Source organism: Carcharhinus amblyrhynchos, chromosome 11 (genome assembly GCF_965287045.1).
Source record: "Carcharhinus amblyrhynchos chromosome 11, sCarAmb.v2.hapA, whole genome shotgun sequence".
Classification (NCBI taxonomy): domain Eukaryota; kingdom Metazoa; phylum Chordata; class Chondrichthyes; order Carcharhiniformes; family Carcharhinidae; genus Carcharhinus; species Carcharhinus amblyrhynchos.
The window spans coordinates 67,775,913-67,797,207 of NC_137334.1; the positions used below are offsets into that span (position 1 = coordinate 67,775,913).

General features: G+C 42.2%; 1 protein-coding gene across 1 annotated transcript in view; it reads right to left on the bottom strand.

Annotated features, from left to right (window-relative positions):
- The window catches only part of LOC145350210 (lactase/phlorizin hydrolase-like), a 56,299-nt gene that overhangs the window by 13,922 nt on the left and 21,082 nt on the right, over positions 1 to 21,295 (bottom strand). Inside the window, exons 6-11 of the mRNA XM_080199273.1 lie at positions 20,899 to 20,989; positions 13,247 to 14,619; positions 10,315 to 11,862; positions 9,195 to 9,463; positions 2,882 to 3,172; positions 1,640 to 1,838 (exon numbers count right to left, since the gene is read on the bottom strand). Of these exons, the coding sequence (XP_080055399.1) occupies positions 1,640 to 1,838; positions 2,882 to 3,172; positions 9,195 to 9,463; positions 10,315 to 11,862; positions 13,247 to 14,619; positions 20,899 to 20,989 (3,771 nt within the window). The remainder of the gene's footprint in view (positions 1 to 1,639; positions 1,839 to 2,881; positions 3,173 to 9,194; positions 9,464 to 10,314; positions 11,863 to 13,246; positions 14,620 to 20,898; positions 20,990 to 21,295) is intronic.

The following is a 21,295-nucleotide window of genomic DNA, read 5'->3' on the forward strand; positions in this document are numbered from 1 at the left end:
GGTAGCGGTTTATTACATTAAAAAAGAGTTTCATGCTTATTAGAATAAAACAGCGAGTCTCTACCAGTCAAAAACATATTGTGATGAAACTTATAATGCATCAACACCACTTTCACGAAAAGTTCTTTTGGTGTTATATCAGTATATTACTATACTTAAGGCAGTTTGCAAACCGCTAACAGAAACATGCAGGTTTTGTCAAAGTGTAGGGATCTTGAAGACAAATTTATCTAGCTTGCCCTTGGCAAAACCTATGGGAACGGTTCCAACAATAGCTTTACATTGTCCTGATTTTATTCTTTATTGAAGTTAATGGAAATTAATATTAGTTCAGGTGTAAAATAGGATTCCATCTAATCCTGGGGATTCCCGTCTGGAGGGTTGAGTTAAAATTGATGCCATTAGGTACATCCCTATTAACCATTACATTCAGCTCTTCTTTCAGTGTTGATTTATGCCTAAAACTGCATTATGAGTTTCTGCCTCCCTACAGTACCAAATATGGTTGTGGTCAACATTTTATGGATATTCCATTGTCCACCATGTTTCCTACTGGCATCCGTTTTCTCTGAAAGATCTGATGTAAATGCTGGAATATTTGGCTAGGTGACATGGAAGTCTGAACTGATGTGTGTGAATCAGATGGTTATAATTTTGAGACAAAAGATATCCCTTTTTATACAAATCCACTTGCCACAGCTAAATACAACATTCTTCTCTAGGTAGCATCTGTGATTATTTGAAAGTCGCAGAACCACAACTTATGCTGTGAATTTACTGCAGAGTGAAGAGATAAGACCCAAGTCTACCTCAGCCAGAAGGAATTGAACCTCATTCTGTTGGCATTCATATAATCATAGAATCCTTACAGTACAGAAGGAGGCCATTCAACCCATTGAGTCTGTACCAACCACAATCCCACCCAGGCCCTATTCCCATAGCCCCACACATTTACCTTACTAATCCCTCTGACAGTAGGGTCAATTTTAGCATGGCCAATCAACCTAACCCGCACATCTTTGGACTGTGGGAGGAAACCTGAGCACCCGCAGGAAACCCATGCAGATACGAGGAGAAAGTGCAAACTCCACACAGACAGTGGCCAAGGCCAGAATTGAACCCGGGTCCCTGGCACTGTGAGACAGCAATGCTAACCACTGTGCCACCCCGATTATTCTGAACCCCAATCTGACCGTCTAGCCAACTGTACTAACCAGCCCTGCTTCTCAATACAATTAACAAGTCTGAAGTCAGACTGACAGGACTCTCATTGAACTGTCGTACATAGTTTAGACTCCATAATATCCAAATTTCTAGTACAGAACCCATAACCTCTGTTTGAAATATCCAATTAGGCACTTGAAGTTTTGGTTTGGACCTTGGTTTGGATGTGCAAGTCTAATTGGTCCAACACAAGAGTTGATTTTCAACATTCAGTTAACTGAAGGCCACTGAGAGAAAAGAATTGCAAGATGCAAAGAGAATTCATCTTAAAAAAACATTTTGAGACAATTATTGTTCACATTATAACCCCTGAAAAGTGTTAAATGCAGTTTAGGCAGTACTTGCCCCTAAAAGCTTTCACATGAATGACCCACATACATGAGACTGAAAAAAGTCACCAGTGCAAACACAATACCTGGTGCTGCTGTGCCATAGCCATAACCAAGGAGCGCTGTATTGTAAGGTTCATTCAAGGTTATCCAGAACTTAACCTTGTCACCCAACTTTTGAAAACAGAAATTAGCATATTCCACAAATCGGTCAATGGTGCTACTGTTTTCCCAGCCGCCCACATCTTGCAGAGCTTGGGGCAGATCCCAGTGATAAAGCGTAACCTGTAGGTAACCAGCAGTCAGTAAGTATAAAATAATGTTCACTTCTGTTTTTCGCTTTTTATGGATAAAGTGACCACAGTTTTTTAAATGGACATTTGGTAACTCATGATCAAGATAACGTAAAATAATGTCCAAAATACTTACCCAATCTTTTGGCAGCAAAATGTAGGAGCAAACGGTAGTCACACATTTCGAAAACCAGCAAAAGAAAAATCAAGTATTCCTTTTTGCCTTGTAAAATCAATCATTTTTAATAACCACAAAGATTGTTTGATATTTTAAAATTCATTAAAAACATATTATCCCTGACATCTGGTATCATCATGTTAGTGTTTACTGGGCCACTTTGTTTATTCAAAGCTAAAAGAGAAAAGGTGCAATGATGCATTGCTATTTGCTAAACTTAACACCATTTCATCACAGGTGAAAATGTGTTTATTTGAAAATTAACTGTTATTTCCCACTCTTTTCTACCAATGTTCTTCCCTCTGCTCCTGCCTTCCTGGTGGGGAGGGAGGGGGGTTGACTTCTTGCTGAGTTCTGCTGGATCAGTGTCAACTTCTGCTCCGAAATAGAACCTTGTCCAACTCCTTGCGTGAACCTAAATGGTGACAGGAGGGCTCTGGCTGCGTGCACTTCCTGACAATTGATCTGGCTGCTGCCCTCCCAGGTTATCCACACACACAGACACTCAGCAGCAGGATTACTGATCTGGAACAGCAACCTCTCAACCACCATTTCACCAGCTTAGTTTATTCAGAGTAAACTGAGATTAAACTTGGTGCCTGGTCTGAATGGTTCAACTAGTGATTATCTTAAGAAATTGAGTCCTTAAAAAAGCTTGTATTTATCCTTTTTCAACTGAGTGAAAGCTTCCTTTAATATACATTTTGAATGAGAAATATTCTGATAAAATGACCAATTGAAAGTGTACGTGCCTTTGTTAACACCTTGTGTAAGTGGCTGCATTTTACGTTTAGCTCCATTAATCCTTCATACATTATTTACCAACAAATGTATTCCTATTAATTTGCGATATGTACCTGAGGTTTAATCTTAGCAGCAAGAAGACCATCTATAAACTTTATATAGTAGTTTAGTCCAGCTTGATTCACAAATCTCGTGGTTCCATCGGGAAGAATGCGAGGCCAGGATAGAGAAAAGCGATAATGGTTGACTTTCAGCTGTTTCAGAATAGCCAAGTCTTCATCAATCTTGTGATAGCTGTCACACGCTATATCTCCAGTATCATCATTGCCCACTTTTAAAGGAGTATGAGTGAAGGTGTCCCATATACTCAGCCCTTTTCCATCAGCTCTCCAAGCTCCTTCAATCTATAGTCAATGAGATAACAGTAAATATATTTGTTTATATCCTTAAACATTTTCTTGGTATTATCATTTCTATAAAATATGGAACATCTCAATATTATTTATCCTTTATGTGCCCTTCAGAAATAAAGAGGGAGACTCATTAACTCAAGATCTGTGCTTTCTCCAATCTCAGATTATTTAGCATTCGGCAAATATCATCACTTATCAGCCATGAGGATATAAACGCACTGAATAGTAGGTAAATATTGTGAACAAAACTGCATAACAGGAAGTCCCATTCAATGTGGGTGAGTGAATCCATTGTTGACAGCTGGTTCATATGAAGAGTATAATGCACTAGCGGTATCTTGTGGTAGATATTAAATACTACAACACTGCTTTACTAAGCAACTCAGCAGCAATGCTGGGTACATGCATAAAGCAGATATCAAATGTGTTAAAGTTCCCCCCATAATATGTCTTTTTGGTGAGGTTTCTAATTGATACATCATGCTCTTACCAGAATGAAGTTCAAATGGTAGGGATAACCACAGTTTTCCCCCTTTTCCATCGCGTTATGCTGGATCTGCATTCATTTAAAAAAAACCAAGGATTGCCAGGCAACTGCCGGATGCATTGATTTCATTAGATCAGGAAAGAAAAAAATGACTTGTTTAGAAGGAAAGATGCTAGGCAGGTAAGGTTTCACCACAGGATGTCTGTGCCCGCCAGCTATCAGCCCACACCCCCAGGCAGAGATGAATCTGCCCAAAATTGTCAAGGAAGACAGTAGGAGGAGTGCACCACATGCTGTAATTTTCTATCCACACTACATACAGGTCCTGTCAGTCAGTTAGTGGGTGTTTCGGGAACTTTTGCTCTTACATTTTATCTGTCAAGTTTTTAAGCTGGCTATCTGATGAGAAGGATACCACGGACTGCCAAACAGAACAGCCCTCCTCACAACTGCCTTATATATCACAACATCTATCCTACCCAATATAAAACGGAAGGTCAAATACTGGCTTCCCTGTCACCTGCCTGCATGCTCCAGTGCATGTCTGCACATTGAGTTTCCTTTCACCATTTCTGTCTGACTTTTCAATGATTAAGTTACTCATTGTTTGCTTCTTCCCTACTCCTGTCAGATTTTTGAATGGACCTACCTCACATTAAATTGATCTTTCTCTATGACTGTAACACTACATTCTGCATCCTTTCCTTTCTAGCTCTCTGTACGGTATGCTTTGTTTGGATAATGCGCAAGAAATAATATTTTTCATTGTATACCAATACATGTGACAATAATAAATCAAATCAAAATCAAACATAATTTGAGCCATTCCATAGACCCTATGTTTTTTTGCCAGCCTATGTGGCCACATACTGTTATTTGCATGGAATCTCAGCTCATTAGATTTTGATAAAGCGTCACATAATAGGCTTATCAGCAAAACTGTGGCCCATGGAGTAAAAGGAACAGTAACAGCACGGATATAAAATTGGCTGGAGACAGGGAGTAGCAGATTTTTTTGGAGTGGAGTCAGCGAGTTCCCCAGGGATTAGAATCATTGATATCTATTATTGACCAAGACTTGGGTGCACAGGGCACATTTTCAAAATTTGTGGATGACACAAAACTTGGAAATGTTGTGAATTGTGAGAAAGGTAGTGATAAACTTCACATTGACAGGCTTGTGGAATGAGTGGGCAAGTGGCAAGTGGAATTCAGTGCTGACAAGTATGAAGTTTTTATTTTGGGAGGAAGAATGAGGAGAGGCAACACTAAATTAAAGGGTGCAATTCTGAAGGGGCTGCAGCAGCAAAGGAATCTGGGGGTACATGCACACAAACCACTGAAAGTGGCAGGGCAGGTTGAGAAAGCATATGGGATTCTGGGCTTTAAAAATCAGAGTACAAAAGCTGTTTTGATAAACCTCATGGCACAGTGGTTAGCACTGCTGCCTTGCAGCACCAGGGACCCGGGTTCAATTCTTGGCTTGGGTCCCTATGGAGTCTGCACTCCACAGTTCTCCCTGTGTCTGCGTGGGTTTCATTCAGGTGCTCTGGTTTCCTCCCACAGTCTGAAAGATGTGTTGGTTAGGTGCATTAACCATGCTAAATTTTCTCTCAGTGTACCCAAACAGATGCTGGAGTGTGGTGACTAGGGAATTTTCACAGTAGCTTCATTGCTGTGTTAATATAAGCCTACTTGTGACGCTGATAAAGTACTGATTTGGTGTCAACCAGGATATTGTGTTCAGCGTAGGCATTTGAGAGGGTTCAGAAAAGATTCACAAAAATAGTTATATGGATAAAGGTCTTCCAATTACATGGATTGATTAGAAATGCTCAGGTTGTTTTCTTGAGAAAAGGGACATCCAATAGAGATTTTATAGAGATGTTCAAAGTAGATTGAGTGGGTAGTTAGGAATTTGGTTCAAGTGGGAAAGAGGTGCTCCTTTTTCTACTTTCTTTCAACCTCTTGTGATTTATGAATTTCCTTCTTTGCCTCCAAGCAAGATGAGTACAACTTTCTATTAGTTTATCTGTCTAAATAATTGACTTTTTGATTGATTAAATAAATAAGATTGACAGAAATGGCAGACAGTTCTTTGGCTCTGAGTTGCTGAACTGGAGTCTGAGTTGCAGACATTGCAGGTCGTCAGAGAGGGTGAGTTACCTGACACAATGTCACACCCCTCAGTAAATCAGAGAAATGAATGCGTGGTTCAAAGACTGGTGTAGGAGAACTGGCTTCCAGTTTGTGGGGCACTGGCCCCAATACGAGGAAAAGTGTCAGTTGTACCACTGGGACACCTGAACCATCCTGAGACCAGTGTTCTTGTGAAGCACATAATGTGAGAAGATTTTAAACTAAATAGTGCAGGCAAGGGATCAAATTTGGGAAGATGTAGTAAATTAAAAAATAGAGGCAAGGCAAAAAAGAAAAGTATTAATAGTGGAAAGGATAAACAGGTGGTAACAGGAAAGGACAGAGAGTACAAATCTCAGTGTAATTCAGCAGGTAAAATGAGGCATTACAAAATAATAACAGGATAAAACTAAATGCACAGTATCCGAATGCACTTGGAATTCAAAGTAAAACAGATAAACTGATAGCTCAGATAGAAATAAATAAACATGATCTGATAACCATTGCTACAACCCATCTGAGCAGAGGTTGTAGAATAAAGTAACTCTTGCCATAGCCACTTTACCTTCTGTGTTACTAAACTATTCCATAAAGCTTCCTTTTGGAAAGCCATCTGAGTTGTTCATGATATTGGAATGACCATACATGACTGTCAGAAATAAATAGTGAAATTATTGGCAAGCAAAGATGGTGTAAGAAAGACTTTAGATCACCATCACCTAAAGGAAATAATACAGCAGTAAGATGACTAGAAATTGGATTGTAGTGATTGACAATAGTATAGATAATTTATGTATTAGATAATACTCAGGGTACAATTTCAAAATAATAGGTCCCCATTTAGGATGGAGATGAGAAAAAATTTCTTCTTTCAAAAGGAATGTTGATCTCTGGAAATCTCTGCCTCCAGAGAGCAGTGGAGATTGGGTCAATGAATATATACAAGGCTAAATTAGACAGGTCTCTGATCTTCAAGGGAATCTGATCTTCAAGGGGAGGTTGGAATGAAGTAGATTTAAAATGATAATGAGACCAGCCATGATCTTAGTGAATGGTGCAACAGGCTCAGGGGCTGAATGACCTACTCCAGCTCTGATTTCTAATGATTTTATGAATTTAAAGTAACAATGGTGAGACACTTGGGAGGCAGATTGCATCATTGGAATTGGGATAATTTCATACATGGTGACCCAGATTTTGCAGTGGTAATGACAGTGAAACTATCAGTTCGCTCTTATCCCTCCACTGAAATTGACAGCAATTTTGGCAGTCTGCACATGCACAAATCATGTAGAAGTCCATATTTTGCTATCATTGATTCCGCACGTTCTGCAGAGGGTGAGGTCCCCACCATTTGAAATCTCAAAGCAATCAGTGAATTGATGAAAAACACATTCAGCCTCATCATAAAAATCTTTGCCAAAAATTAAACTTCATGGAATGAAGTGTAACTCTTTTTTTAAAGAGCACACTAATTTCACAACTACTATGAAACATCTTTACTGAGCCTGAAAAACTAATTTTATATCTGGAATTAAAAATTCCTCCATTAGGAAAATAAATCCACACTTTTAAAAATGGATTCTTTTAAAGTTTGCTTTAAAGTTTCCTTCAGCTTACAATTTCAATCCATTTTATTTCAATATTTGAAAATATCAATTGACAGAGGAAGAATTTCATTTGCTGGCTGCTATCTGTGAAAGTAGTTCAGTGTGACTGTCTCAGCAAGTACGGTAACCAGACATCACTGTTGCCTATTGCTAGATACCTAGTGATCCCCTTAACTTGGAGTTGTGAAAGGGGAAGTGTGCACCACAAAGAAGGTGAAGTCTTTGGGGGAAGCTCTCTTTGAGGTTACCAGCGATAGCAAAATCCAGTCTATTTCATCCCCCCCACCCACCCCAGACTTTCTTCTGCTTGCAATTTACTATTTTTAGATACTTAATTTCACAGTATGGATATACAAAAAGTGTGGCCCTTTTCTGGTTAAAAATCATGGCAGGTAATAAATGCTGGCTGTGAATGTTTATGATTTCTGTGCATTATCGCTATCATATTGATAAAATGTTAATTCTATGTCACAGGGCTATATTTTGTAGTACCAAAACCAACAACAGTTGACTTAAAACTTAACCTGGCAGCAGCTGTGCAGAGAGAATGGAGCCAATGTTTCGAGCCTGGATGACCTTTCGGACTGACTCAAAATATTGGCCGCGAATCTCCCACAATTGCTGAATTGGCAGGAAAACTGTTCTAGATCCTGACTGTTTTTTCAGTTCAACTTCTCACCTGAATCTCCCCACTCTGGGCACTGCAGAGGTCCCAGTCATGAATCTTATTAAAACCCAGGGGGCAGGGCCTATTTGCGCCAAAGTTTGCCAGTTCTGGAATGCTGCGCATGCGCAGTGGTCCTGATCTGTCAGTCTCAATCACTGGCCAGCCTGGGACCCCCGTAGTGCTGCCCCTCCAGCCCCTCCCCTCCCCCCATGGCCTGATCACGGCCCTCGCAACAATTCCCGGGCCAGCCCTCTGACACTTCTGCCCCGGAGTGCCCCGATGTCCAGCCCACCCATCAGTGCCCCTCCAGCAATGGCAATCCCCCCCCCCACCGCTGACCACCCCCAGGGTCAGACCCCATGCCCTCAGGAGGCAGACCACCACTCCTCATCCTGCCCCAATTGCTGCCCTCCCTCCATCCCAGACCGATCCTGTCTGCAGAGTGGCAGCGGAACCCCCCACCCCCACTGATCACTCCTAGGCCCCATTCACAATTGGCCCTTTCCCCTTGGCACTGCCCGATGCCTGGTGGGCAGTGCCAAGATGCTCCCTAGGCATGGGCAAGTTTACCCTTGGGCAGTGCCGGGGGCACTGTCAGGGTGCCAATGCCCGGGGGCACCACCCCTCACTGCCTGACCTCTTGTGAGGCCCCAGTTGTTCTGCCTTCATTTCGGCAGGTCTTCTTGCTAGTTCCCCGAACATGTGGAGCTACTCTAAACCTCGCCAGAATTAAGTACTGGTGGGGTGGGAGATTCAATCGGGACCGGTAAGTTCCTGATAATTACATTCAAACTACATTTAAAACATGTTAAAAACAAATTCAAATTAATTACCTGCTTTCATGCTGGTTTCCAGCGTGGTCTAGCCTGCAACTGTTTGCTGGCTCTGGGAGATGCACACGCATTCCTGGAGCACACGCAAAATCCCAGAACGAGGTTGGTGACACGCATCTCCCACCGCAACCCGCCAGAAAAGTTGTGGGTCGGGATGGGAGAATTGCGGTCATGTCTCCACAGATGCTATCAGATCTGCTGAGATTTTCCAAGATTTTCTGTTTTTGTTTCAGATTCCAGCATCTGTAGTATTTTGCTTTTTATAGTAAAAGCTAACCTGATAGGCAGCGGTAGCTGCACTCCATGCAAAGTTCTTTGGGAATTCTCCGTAAAGAAATTCATCTTCCTTCTGAGGTGGGAAGCCATTGTCATGGATTATCTCTGTATAATAATGGGCAGACCGCTTGGGAGTCCTCTGTCTATTAGGATCTTTGAAGTTTACATGATGCAGCCCAAACTGCAAACTGTATCCATCGACCCATTCAAAGCTGTCCAACAGGGATGCAGCTGTGTAGCCTTTCAGATTAACACCATCCAACTTGTGAGCTGCAATTTGTTTTTTAAAAGAGAAAATAATGAATTTCAGATTATTTGGCTCATCACTACGTTACTTTCCATTGCATGAACCATTAAATAAATACTATGATATCCTGTTTTACTGGATGTTCAGGGCTACATATCTAAAATGAGGATGCAGATACTACAGCATATAACAGAAAACAATACTAATAGTCGCAGAAAATTAGTACAGAATCCCTACAGTTCAGAAGGAGGCCATTCAGCCAATCGAGTCTGTACCAACCATGATCCCACCCTATTCCAGTAACCCCATGCATTTATCCTATTAACCCCCCTGTCACTAAGGGGCAATTTATCATCACCAATCAACCTAACCCACACATCTTTGGACTGTGGGAGGAAACCCAAGCACTCCAAGGAAACCCACACAGACATGGGGAGAAAGTGCAAACTCTACACAGATAGTGACCCAAAGCTGGAATTGAACCTAGGACCCTGGCACTGTGAGGCAGCAGTGTTAGCCACTGTGCCACCCGTATTCTTCATACAGCAGACACAACTTCTATTTCCATTAATCTATAGCCAATTGATTTCTCTGCCAGACTCTTCACATTTTTCATTTTGCTTTTCTCTCACTTTAAGATCCTATAAGTTCGATGTCATGTTGTAAATTCACAAATTTGTATTAACGTATTAATAGAAAATATCTGTAAGGCTAATCATGAAGAGAGATAATGAGAAGTTGCTGCTTCCTAAACAAATATATATGTTTCTATTCATTTTGTTCAACAGAGGCACTTAGTTCAAAATTTAGAATTTTTACAAATGCTCTCAGGCACTTTCAGTACTGTTTGTAGCAGAAAAATAGAACAAATAACCTTTTAGTGCCTCATTGATATATGTTTTGTAGTAGAAAATCCTGTCTGTATCATCCACACTGGAAGCAGGTTTCGTCGCTACACCATTTCCAGTTATGTAAATTGGAGGATTGTTGTATTCTTCCTTGATCCAATTCAATACTCTCCTCAAGCCCCAGGCTACAGCCTTTTGTTTCTTAGTCGCTGTAGATGGCCAACTTCTGTCAAATTCTTCAGCTGTATCTCGATCAGATGTATAAGAAGGCGATCTGAGTTTGGCAATGTGATGGTGTACAATTTTTGTAGTGTACGTGCTGAGGCAAAAAACATCTGCGGTACCCTGGATGAAAGCTTTCTCTTTCTCCGTGAACTGGGGAAGCCTCGAAGCCGATAGACGTTGCAGTTCACTCTTGTTTCCAACCTGCCATTTCACTGCATCAGGGTAATCCCCATTTTTAAAGATGGGGTGTGCAAACCAGCCCAAAATAAACTGCAGGTAGCGATCAGCGGCAGCCACATCTCGGAGATGATTCATTATCTTTGGTTCCACCCAGTCTGCATTCAGGTTGATGGAAATTAAGCCTTTCTGTATACTCCTATATTTATCATCATAAGTGTGAAAGACTTTGGCGTGAGCCTTCAGCACAACACGTGCCACTGTGTACGGAAGGTCACCTGGTTTGTTTAAAGCGGGGGGAAAGGAAGTTGTGCCATATCCTTCCCAGCTAAATACAGCAGGTTCATTAAATGTTATCCAGAACTTAACCCTATCACCAAAAGTTTTGAAGCAGTAATCAGCATATGCATTAAACACATCTATCAGTTCTTCTTTCTCCCAGCCTCCAATGTCTTGAAGAGCTTGAGGTAAGTCCCAGTGATAAAGTGTTACCATTGGTGTTATATTGTTTGCAAGAAGGCCATCAATTAGTTTGTTATAATAGTCAACCCCTGCAAGGTTCAGTGAGTCAATTCTTCCATTAGGGAAAATACGAGGCCATGAAATAGAAAAATAGTAGTTTTTAACTCTCAATGCTCGAAGCATGTAAAGATCTTCATCAATTTTGTTGTAACTGTCACATGCAATGTCACCATTCTGGACCATGTTGGATGTATGTGTGAAATTGTCCCAGATACTAGGTCCCTTTCCATCAGCATTCCATCCTCCTTCAATCTGATAAGCCGAAGAGGATACACTCCAGACAAATCCTTCTGGGAATGTGTCATATAAGAACTTGTCCCGTTCCATAACCTCCTGGCTTGAAAACTTCTCCCACACAACTTTTGCCTTTGAGGGCACTTCAGATGCTGGCAAGTTACCCAATCTTTTAACATTGTTGTTGGGAATAAGGGTCTGAATTAAATTGTTTGAAGAGCTGTTAACAAAACCATTATTCTCAATGATCTGTGTGTAAAAGTATGCTGATTCCTTTGGTGTTCTGGGTCTGTTAGGGTTTTCAAGATGCACATAATGAAGTCCAAATCTATGGCTGTAACCTTGTGGACCTTCAAAATTATCCAGTAGTGACCATAGTGTAAATGCCTTCACATTGATATTATCCAGAATTGAAGCTAATGGGGGAAAACGAAGGTGGTGTTAATTATGTTTTGCAGCAAATACATATAACTAATCACAGTAAGAGTTTTAATCAAATAGTTTAACAGTCAATACCCAACTTCTCAGCATGTTTTACTTTTAAATGCCATTAATTTTGCAGAAATATTCCATCACACAATGGACTGTGAGAATACCATCAATATTTGTATTTCATCATGTACCTGATGTCATTACCTTCTTGCCAAACTCATGGGTGGGATTTTCCAGCCCTGCCAATTAACAATGGATGTTTGGCTGGCCCACCACATCCCCCAAAGTGAAGCCCACCATGGCGGGAATGGAAAATCGCAGCCATAATCTTTGTAGCTCTTGATCATTTTTTTGGTCAGCAAATATATGTGAAACCTCCTGGCATTTCTGCCAAATATCGAAGAAAATGTATTTTCTGTACTTACTTGACAAAGCAGCAGCGCTCCGAAAGCGAGTGGCTTTTGCTACCAAATAAACCTGTTGGATTTTAACCCGGTGTTGTGAGACTTCTTACTACAAAGAGCTGGGCAGACTACTTCACAGCATTGCAATATTGTGATCACAAGAAATAATATAACTTAGAGTGGAAGGATGTAGGTTGATTAGAAAAAATAATTGAGGTTTATTACACTTCTAAAGTAAGTGAGAACATTCTGCCTGGAATTTTCCAATTAAAGCTAAAGTTTTATTATTAGTGACAAGCAGGCTTACATTAACACTGAAATGAAATTACTGTGAAAATCCCCTAATTGCCACACTCCGATGCCTGTTTGAGTATACTGAGGGAGAATTTAGCATGACCAACCCACCTAACCAGCATGTCTTTTGAACTGTGGGAAGAAATCAGAGCACCCGGTGGAAACCCACGCAGATATGGGGAAAACATGCAGACTCCATACAGACAGTGACCCAAGCTGAGTATTGAACCAGGTCCCTGTGAGGCACCTGTGCTAATCACTGTGTCACTGTGCCGCCACCATATTGATCGGACCTGTGGCGGGAATTATCATTGTCATGACAGAAAATTTGACAGGCCAACCAAAGGTCCGTTGACTTTGAGAATTTCCACCATGAGACTGGGAAATTCCAGCCTCTGTTTTAGTAGTGAATGAATGGATGAACATGTATAGGTGGACTATTTATAAATGCATAAAAACTAGTCCTGCACATGCAGTGCAAGATTCACAGCAATTTCTTTTTAAATTCAACAAAATGAGCTATATTGTCATCGTTGATATCCTGTGATACAATAATCAACAATATTAAAGCTGAAAAGAGAGGTTGTGTAATCTACAGATAAATATCATTACCATTACTTTCATTTCTATTTTGTCATTATTATCTATAATCAAAATAATATATACTTACCCTTCAGTGCTTCATCAATATAGGCAGCAATACTTTCTATCCTTGTGGTGTCATTTATGGAATCAGGGCCATCATATTCTGTTGGCATTCCATAGCCTGTTATGTAGATTGGAATGTTGGTACCTGTATATTCTTGAGTGACAAAATTTAATAACCTTCGCAATCCCCAGGGCACGACATATATCCACGGAGATGCAGTCGGACGCCATGACGTGTCTATCTGTGGAGAAAAGTCCCCAATACGATCGTAGTTTGAAACACATGTTTTATTTGTGGTAGAGTTGATTAGTCGAGAGGTGTAGTGACTGAGACCAAAAAAATCCGAGGTTCCATTTATGTATTGTTTTTCCTTTTCTGTAAATGATGGAAGTTGCACAGGAGCAGAAGGACATTCCCGATTATATTTTTTTATCTGCGTTTTCAAGGCCTCGGGATAGTCACCGTTAACAAAGATAGGATGGGCAAACCAGCCCAACATAAACTGCAGGTATCGATCAGCTGTTAAAACATCTTCTGGATTACCAGGGGCACTGGGTTCAGCCCAATCTGAATTTAATGCTATCCCTACTTGGCCACGCTGCTGAGAACGATATTTTCTGTCATAAACATGCCAAGCCTCGGCATGTGCTTTGATTATAGAATGGGCCACCTTATAGGTTGCAGCAGTTGGGTCACTGATTCCAGGCGCATGCTGACCTGTGCCATATCCAGCATAACTAACTACCCACGGCTCATTAAATGTGATCCAGTACCTCACACGGTCCCCAAAGGTGGCAAAACAGAAGTCTGCATAGTCACGAAACGCTATTATTATGTCCTCATTCTGCCAACCACCGACATCTTGCAAAGCTTGAGGAAGGTCCCAGTGGTATAGGGTCACCATTGGCTGAATGTTGGACTCCAACAGACTGTCAATTAATTTATTGTAATAGTCTATTCCATCCTGGTTCTGGCTGGCCCGATGTCCTGTCGGGAAAATTCTCGGCCATGACAATGAGAACTTATAAGAGTTGGATCGCAAACCTCTCATTAAATAAACATCATAATCAATTTTATTGAAGCTATCGCAGGCAATGTCTGCGGTCTGGTTTTTTTCTACCTTTCCCTCGTGAGCAAATCTGTCCCAAATACTTTCTCCTTTCCCCTGTTCTGCCCAACCTCCCTCAATTTTAAATGAGGCAGTAGCTGTGCTCCAAAGGAATGCATTGGGAAAAGTCCCATACAGGAAGGAGTCCCTCTCTGCCTCCGATTGCTGAGAAAACTTCTTCCATACAGTTTGATAAGATGAAAGGAGAGATGCTGTCTGAAGGTGGATCTCATGGCTACTTTCTGCAAACTGGACTTTCCTTCCTTTTTCAACTGGAGAGAGAATACTGAAAACATTAAATAAAAATGGTTAAAACAATATAGAAATCCAATATCTCAAAACACTGAACAGAACGTCATAAATAAAATCTGAAATACAAAAAAAAAGAAACCCAGATAAACATAGTTGTGCACTTATTGCTGGAGAACATCTCTCAATTAAATGAGGATGGTGTTCTGCATTGGAGGCATGCAGGATTTAAGACCCAAAATTTCAAGTTTGCTGTCCCTCCTTCAGAGACTTAGTCAGATACAAGCAGGAACTTAGACCCCATCCCAAATCAGAAGGGTTAGGGTGAGGGGGGACATTAAATGTTTGGGTGGGAGGCCAATGCCAACAGATGTCTTGCCTCAGCTGCTGATAGGAAAAGCTGAGCAGCAACCAGGAGATCTCAAGAAGGAAGTTGAAGGCCCTTAAAGAATTCTTGAAACAACAACAGCTTCATTTATAAATCACTTTTATCATAGAAAAAGTCCCAAGGCTTACATAAGCCAGAAGCAAGAAGGAATTGGATATAGCTCTTGGGGCTAAAGGGATCAAGGGATGGGGGGCACAGAAACAGGAACAAGTTATTGAATTTGATGATCGCTCATGATCAAAATGAATGGCAGAGCAGGCTTGAAAGGCTGAATAGCCTACTCCTGCTTCTATTTTCTATGTTTCTATCTCACAACAACATCTTTACAACTTATATTTATAGAGCACCTTTAATGTAATAAGAATTAGGGACCTTGCGGTGAAGGATCCTCTTGGAGGGAGTGATCATTGCATGGTGGAGTTTCTGTTGCAGATGGAGGAGGAGAAAGTGGGTTCCCGGACACGCGTCCTTTGTTTGAATAGAGGGGAGTATGGTAGGATGAGAGAAGAATTGGCGAATGTGGACTGGGGGAGCGCGTTGGAAGGTAGGTCTGCTGAGGAGCAGTGGAGGATCTTTAAGGAGATCTTTCTTGGTGCTCAGCAGAAATTTATTCCGATGGTCAAAAAGGACAGTAGGAGGAGAGGTAATAAGCCGTGGATAACGAAGGAGGTGAAGGAAAGTGTTAAATTAAAAGCGGAGGAATTTAGAGTAGCTAAGAGCAGTGGGCGAGAAGAGGATTGGGAAAGGTTTAAATGTCAACAAAGATTGACAAAGAAGTTGATAAAGGAGGGTAGGAGAAGCTATGAGGCTGGGCTAGCACTTAATATAAAAAAGGATAGCAAGAGTTTTTATAAATATATAAAAAGGAAGAGGCTGGCTAGGGTGAATGTTGGTCCTTTAGAGGATGAGAAAGGGGACCTAGTGGTAGGGGATGGGGAAATGGCTAAGGTCTTGAATAACTTTTTTGTTTCTGTCTTCACGGAGGAGGACGTGAATAATTTGCCGGGTGTTAGCGATGGAAAGGTGGTAGGACTGGAGGGTCTTAATGACATTACTGTTACTAGAGAGGTGGTGCTCGACAGACTGGAGGGGCTGATTGTGGACAAGTCGCCAGGACCGGATGGAATGCATCCGAGGGTTCTGAAAGAAATGGCGGAGGTTATAGTGGATGCCTTGGTGGTTATTTTCCAGACGTCGCTGGATTCTGGGGAAGTGCCGGAAGATTGAAAAACGGCTAATGTTACGCCGTTGTTTAAGAAGGGTGCCAGGCAAAAGGCGGGGAATTATAGGCCGGGTTAGTTTAACGTCTGTGGTAGGTAAAATGTTAGAATCCGTCATTAAGGAGGAAATTGCGAGGCATCTTGAAGGGAATTGCTTGATAGGGCAGACGCAACACGGTTTCATTAAAGGGAAGTCGTGTCTGACAAATTTACTGGAGTTCTATGAGGATGTGTCTAGGGCAGTGGATAGAGGAGAGCCGGTGGATGTGGTCTTTCTGGATTTTCAGAAGGCGTTTGACAAGGTACCTCACAAGAGGTTATTGCAGAAGGTCAGGGGACATGGAGTTGGGGGTAGGGTGTTAGCGTGGATAGAGGATTGGTTGTCAAATAGGAGGCAGAGAGTGGGGGTCAATGGGTGCTATTCGGATTGGCGGTTGGTGACTAGTGGGGTGCCCCAGGGGTCGGTGCTGGGGCCTCAGCTATTTACCATTTATATAGATGATCTGGAGGAGGGAACCGAGTGCAGGGTGTCGAAATTTGCTGATGACACCAAGATTGGGGGAAAGGCAAATTGTGCGGAGGGTGTGGAGAGTCTGCAGAAGGATCTAGATAGGCTGGGCGAATGGGCCAGGAAATGGCAAATGGAATTTAATGTTGGCAAGTGTGAGGTGGTCCACTTTGGTAGGAAGAATGGTAGGAAGGACTATTACTTACGTGGCGAAAAACTGCAGCAGGCGACGGTGCAGAGGGACCTCGGGGTCCTTGTGCATGAGTCGCAAAAACCCAGCTTGCAGGTGCAGCAGGTGGTCAGGAAGGCGAATGGGATGCTGGCCTTCATAGCGAGGGGGATTGAATATAAAAGTAGGGAGGTCTTGCTGCAGCTGTATAGGGCATTGGTGAGGCCGCAGCTGGAGTAGTGTGTGCAGTTTTGGGCGCCGCACCTGCGCAAGGATATTTTGGCCCTGGAGGGAGTGCAGAGGAGGTTTACTAGGCTGATACCGGAGTTGAGGGGATTGAGCTATGAGGAGAGGCTGAATAAACTAGGCTTGTACTCGTTAGAGTTTAGAAGAATGAGGGGAGATCTCATTGAGATGTATAAGATGATGAATGGGATGGATAGGATAGAGGTGGAGAGACTCTTCCCGCTCAAAAAAGACAGTAGGACTAGGGGGCACAGCCTCAAGATAAGGGGGAGGCAGTTTAGAACGGAGTTGAGGAGGAACTTCTTCACTCAAAGGGTGGTGAATCTCTGGAATTCTCTGCCCGTTGAAGTGGTGGAGGCTGCCTCGCTAAATATTTTTAAGAAGCAGGTTGATGGGTTCTTGATAAGAGAGGGGATTAAGGGTTATGGGGAGAGGGCGGGAAAGTGGAACTGAGCCACGACAGATCAGCCATGATCTTATTGAATGGCGGGGCAGGCTCGAAGGGCTAGATGGCCTACTCCTGCTCCTATTTCTTATGTTCTTATGTTCTTAAATCTCCCAAAGTGCTTCACAGGAACAAAATTTGACCTCCAGCCAAAGAGGTAAGTTTTAAGGAGTGTCTTAAAGCAGAAAAGAGAGGCAGAGAGAATGGAAGGTTTAGGGAGAAAATTCCAGAGCTTTAGGTTTTAGCAGCTGAAGGACAGCCACTAATGATGGAGTCATTAAAGTCAGGATGCTCAAGAGGTCAGAATTAGATGAACAAAGTTACCTCTGAGAGCTGTGAAGTCAAAAGGGAGCAAGACAATTGAGAGTTCTGCAAACAAGAATTAATTTTGAAAAAATTGGGCAGTTGCCTAACTGGGACCCAGTGTAGGTCAGCAAGCACAATATTGATGGCTGGTCAGGACTTGGTGTGAGCATGAACATTGGCAGCAGAGTTTTGGATAACCCACGGTTAGGTGGGTCGAAAGTCTGAAGCCAGCCAGGAATGCATTTGAATATTCAAGGCTAGAGGTAACAAAGGCATGGATAAGGGTTGAACTCACCAATAAGCTGAGGCAGGAGTGAAATAGGATAATGCTATGGATTGGAAATAGGCTGTCATAGCAATGGTGTAGATAAATATGTGGTTGGGAGCTCATCTTGGAGTCAAATATGGCTCAAAGCTGAAGATATAGCCACCAATAGTTGTGGAGGAAAGACATATGAGATGCTAAAATCAGATGAGATTTAACAGGGTGGTTGTAGAACTGCAGAAGGATGTTGAAGGATGGAAGAATGAAGGCTTGAGGGGTTTAAATACAAGGATGAGAATTATAAATTTAAAGAGTTGATGTAATAGGGATCAACCTCTGTTAGAGAGAACGAGTGATGGCTGAGTGGAACTTGGCGTTCCACTCCAACTTGATAGCGATGAGCCTATTTCTTAAACCACAGTGCTGTTAGGACGAGAGTTCTGGGACTTTGGCCCAGTGACAGTGAGGGAACAGGTGTATTTTTCCAAGTCAGGATTGTGTGTGGCTGGAGGAGAACTTACAGGTGATGGTGTTTCCATGTACCTGCAGCCCTTCTGTTTCAGGGTGTTGCAGGGTCCTTGATGAATTATTGCAGTGCATCTTGTAGATAGCAAACACTGTTGCCATTGTGCATCGGTGGTGGAATTAGTGAATGTTTAGGTGGTGTAAGGGCTACCATTCATCCTGGCTGTTTAGTTCTGGGTGGTGTTGAGCTTCTTGAGTATTATTGGAGTGACACTAATCCAGGTAAGTGGAGAATATTCCACCCGACTCCTGATCTCAGCCTTGTAGATTATTGACAGGCTTTGGGAGTCAGAGGGGAGTTACCCACCACATAACTCTCAGCCTCTGACATGCTGTTGCAGCCATAGTATTTATATGGCAATTCCAGTTAGTTTCTGGTCAGTGGTGACTCCAGGATGTTGATCGTTATGGATTTAACAATGACAATGGTGTGGAATGTCAAGGGGAGATGATTGTATTCTTTCTTGTTGGAGATGGTCATTGCCTCTCACTTGTGTGGCACAAATACTACTTGTCACTTGTCAGCCTAAGTCTGAATGTTGTTGAGGTCTTGCTGCATTTGGTACAGACTGCTTCAGAGGAGTTGCAAATGGTGCTAACATTATACAATCATCAGTGAACATCCCCACTTCTGACCTTCTGATGGAGGGAAGGTTAATGATGAAGCAGTTGGGCCTTGGACACTAACCTGAGGAACTCCTGTAGCAATGTCCTGGGACTGAGATTATTAACCGCAACCTTCCTTTGTATTAAGTATGCTTCCAGTGGAGAGTTTCCCCTGGATTCCCATTGTCTTCAGTTTTGTCAGGGCTCCTTGATGCCATATGGTCAAATCTTCCTTGATGTCAAGGGCGATCTTTCTCACCTTGAGTTCAGCTCTTTTGCCCATGTTTGGATTAAGGTTGTAAGGAACTTAGGAGCCAAGTGGTTCCGATGGACCTGATGTCATGAGATTTTATGGGATCTAGAGTCAATGTTAGGGACTCCCAAGACAATACCCTCCTGACTGTAAACCACTGTGCCACTGCCACCTCTGCGGGATGTGTCCTGCTGATGGGAGAAGACATGCCTTTGGATGCTGAGAATTGTCTGTAAGGTATGATTTGGTGAGTATGACTTCATCAGGCTGCTGCTTGCCTAGTTTCTGGGACAGCTCTACAAGCCCCGAGATGTTAGTAAGGAGGATTTTGCAGGGTCAATAGGACTGCGTTTGTAATTGTCATTTCTAGTGCTTGGGTTGATGCCAGGTGGTCCATCAGTTTCATCCCTTTTAAGGTTCACAGCAGTTTGATACACCTGAATGCTTGCTAGGGCATTTCAGAGGGCTGTGCATTTGGAATCACATATAAATCTGTACCAGATAAGGACAGCAGATTTCCTTCCCTAAAGGACATTCGTGAACCAAAGGGTTTGTACAACACTTGACAATGGTTTCATGATTACCATTACTGAAACTACCTTTTATTTCCAGATTCATTCATTGAATGTGATGGGATTTGAACCCACGTCCCAATGCATGAGCCTGGGCCTCTGGATTACTAGGTGATTGACAGTACTTCCATTACTGCCATCCTCTGTGCCATTACTGTATGATGCACATTTAGACTGGGATAGACAAATGTTTGATCTCTTGGGCAATTAAAGGATATGGAGAGCAGGCAGGGAAATGGAGGTGCTCTGATTGTATTGAGTAGTAGAGCAGGCTTGTTAGGCTTGTGGTCTAATCCTTTTACCCTTATGTCCTTAAAGATGTTTTCACTTAGCCTTTACTAAGGTGCAACTTTTTTCAAATTTTACAAAATTACAAGATACCAGACACAAGATTTATGAGGGGCATGGATACGGTGGATAGGGAGCAGCTGTTCTCCTTAGTTGAAGGGTCAGTCACGAGGGGACAAAATTTCAAGATGAGGGGCAGGAGGTTTAGGGAGAATGTGAGGAAACACCTCTTTATCCAGAGAGTGGTGACGGTCTGGAATGTGCTGCCTGCGAAGGTGCTGGAGGCCTCACATCCTTTAAAAACTACTTGGATGAGCACTTGGGACATCATAACATTCAAGGCCAAGTGCTGGCAAATGGGATTAGATAGATAGGTCAGGTGTTTCTCATGTGTTGGTGCAGAATTGCTGGGCAGAAAGGTCTCCCCTGCACTGTGTAATTCTCTGATCCATGAGCACATTTCTTACCTACAAATAAACTGCTAGATGGTCATGAAGATTTTTAAATATATTATAATTTATTTACCTGTCATTATCTGAATTGCTGGTCATTGGCAAACTGTCCAAAAAGTGACTGGCATCACATCCAATAATTGGCACTTTATCATTATTTACAGCTGCCGAAGAGAAAAATAAATTATACAAATTGAACACTCAACCACTGTGAACAATGAGATCCACAATACCTACTAATGATGTTAAGACATAAATAAAACTCATTTGTTTAGGAGGTCTGATAGTTATTGGATTCTTACCTGGATTCATAGGGTTAAATTTCCCACATCAAGAGGACCTAGTTAACTATGGAGACCTCAGTGAAACACATCAGAATGCAGAAAACTGCATATACCCTTTTCAGTTTGGTGACAGCCTGGTGGCACTGCTGCCTCATAGTACCAGGGACCCAGGTTCAATTTTGGCCC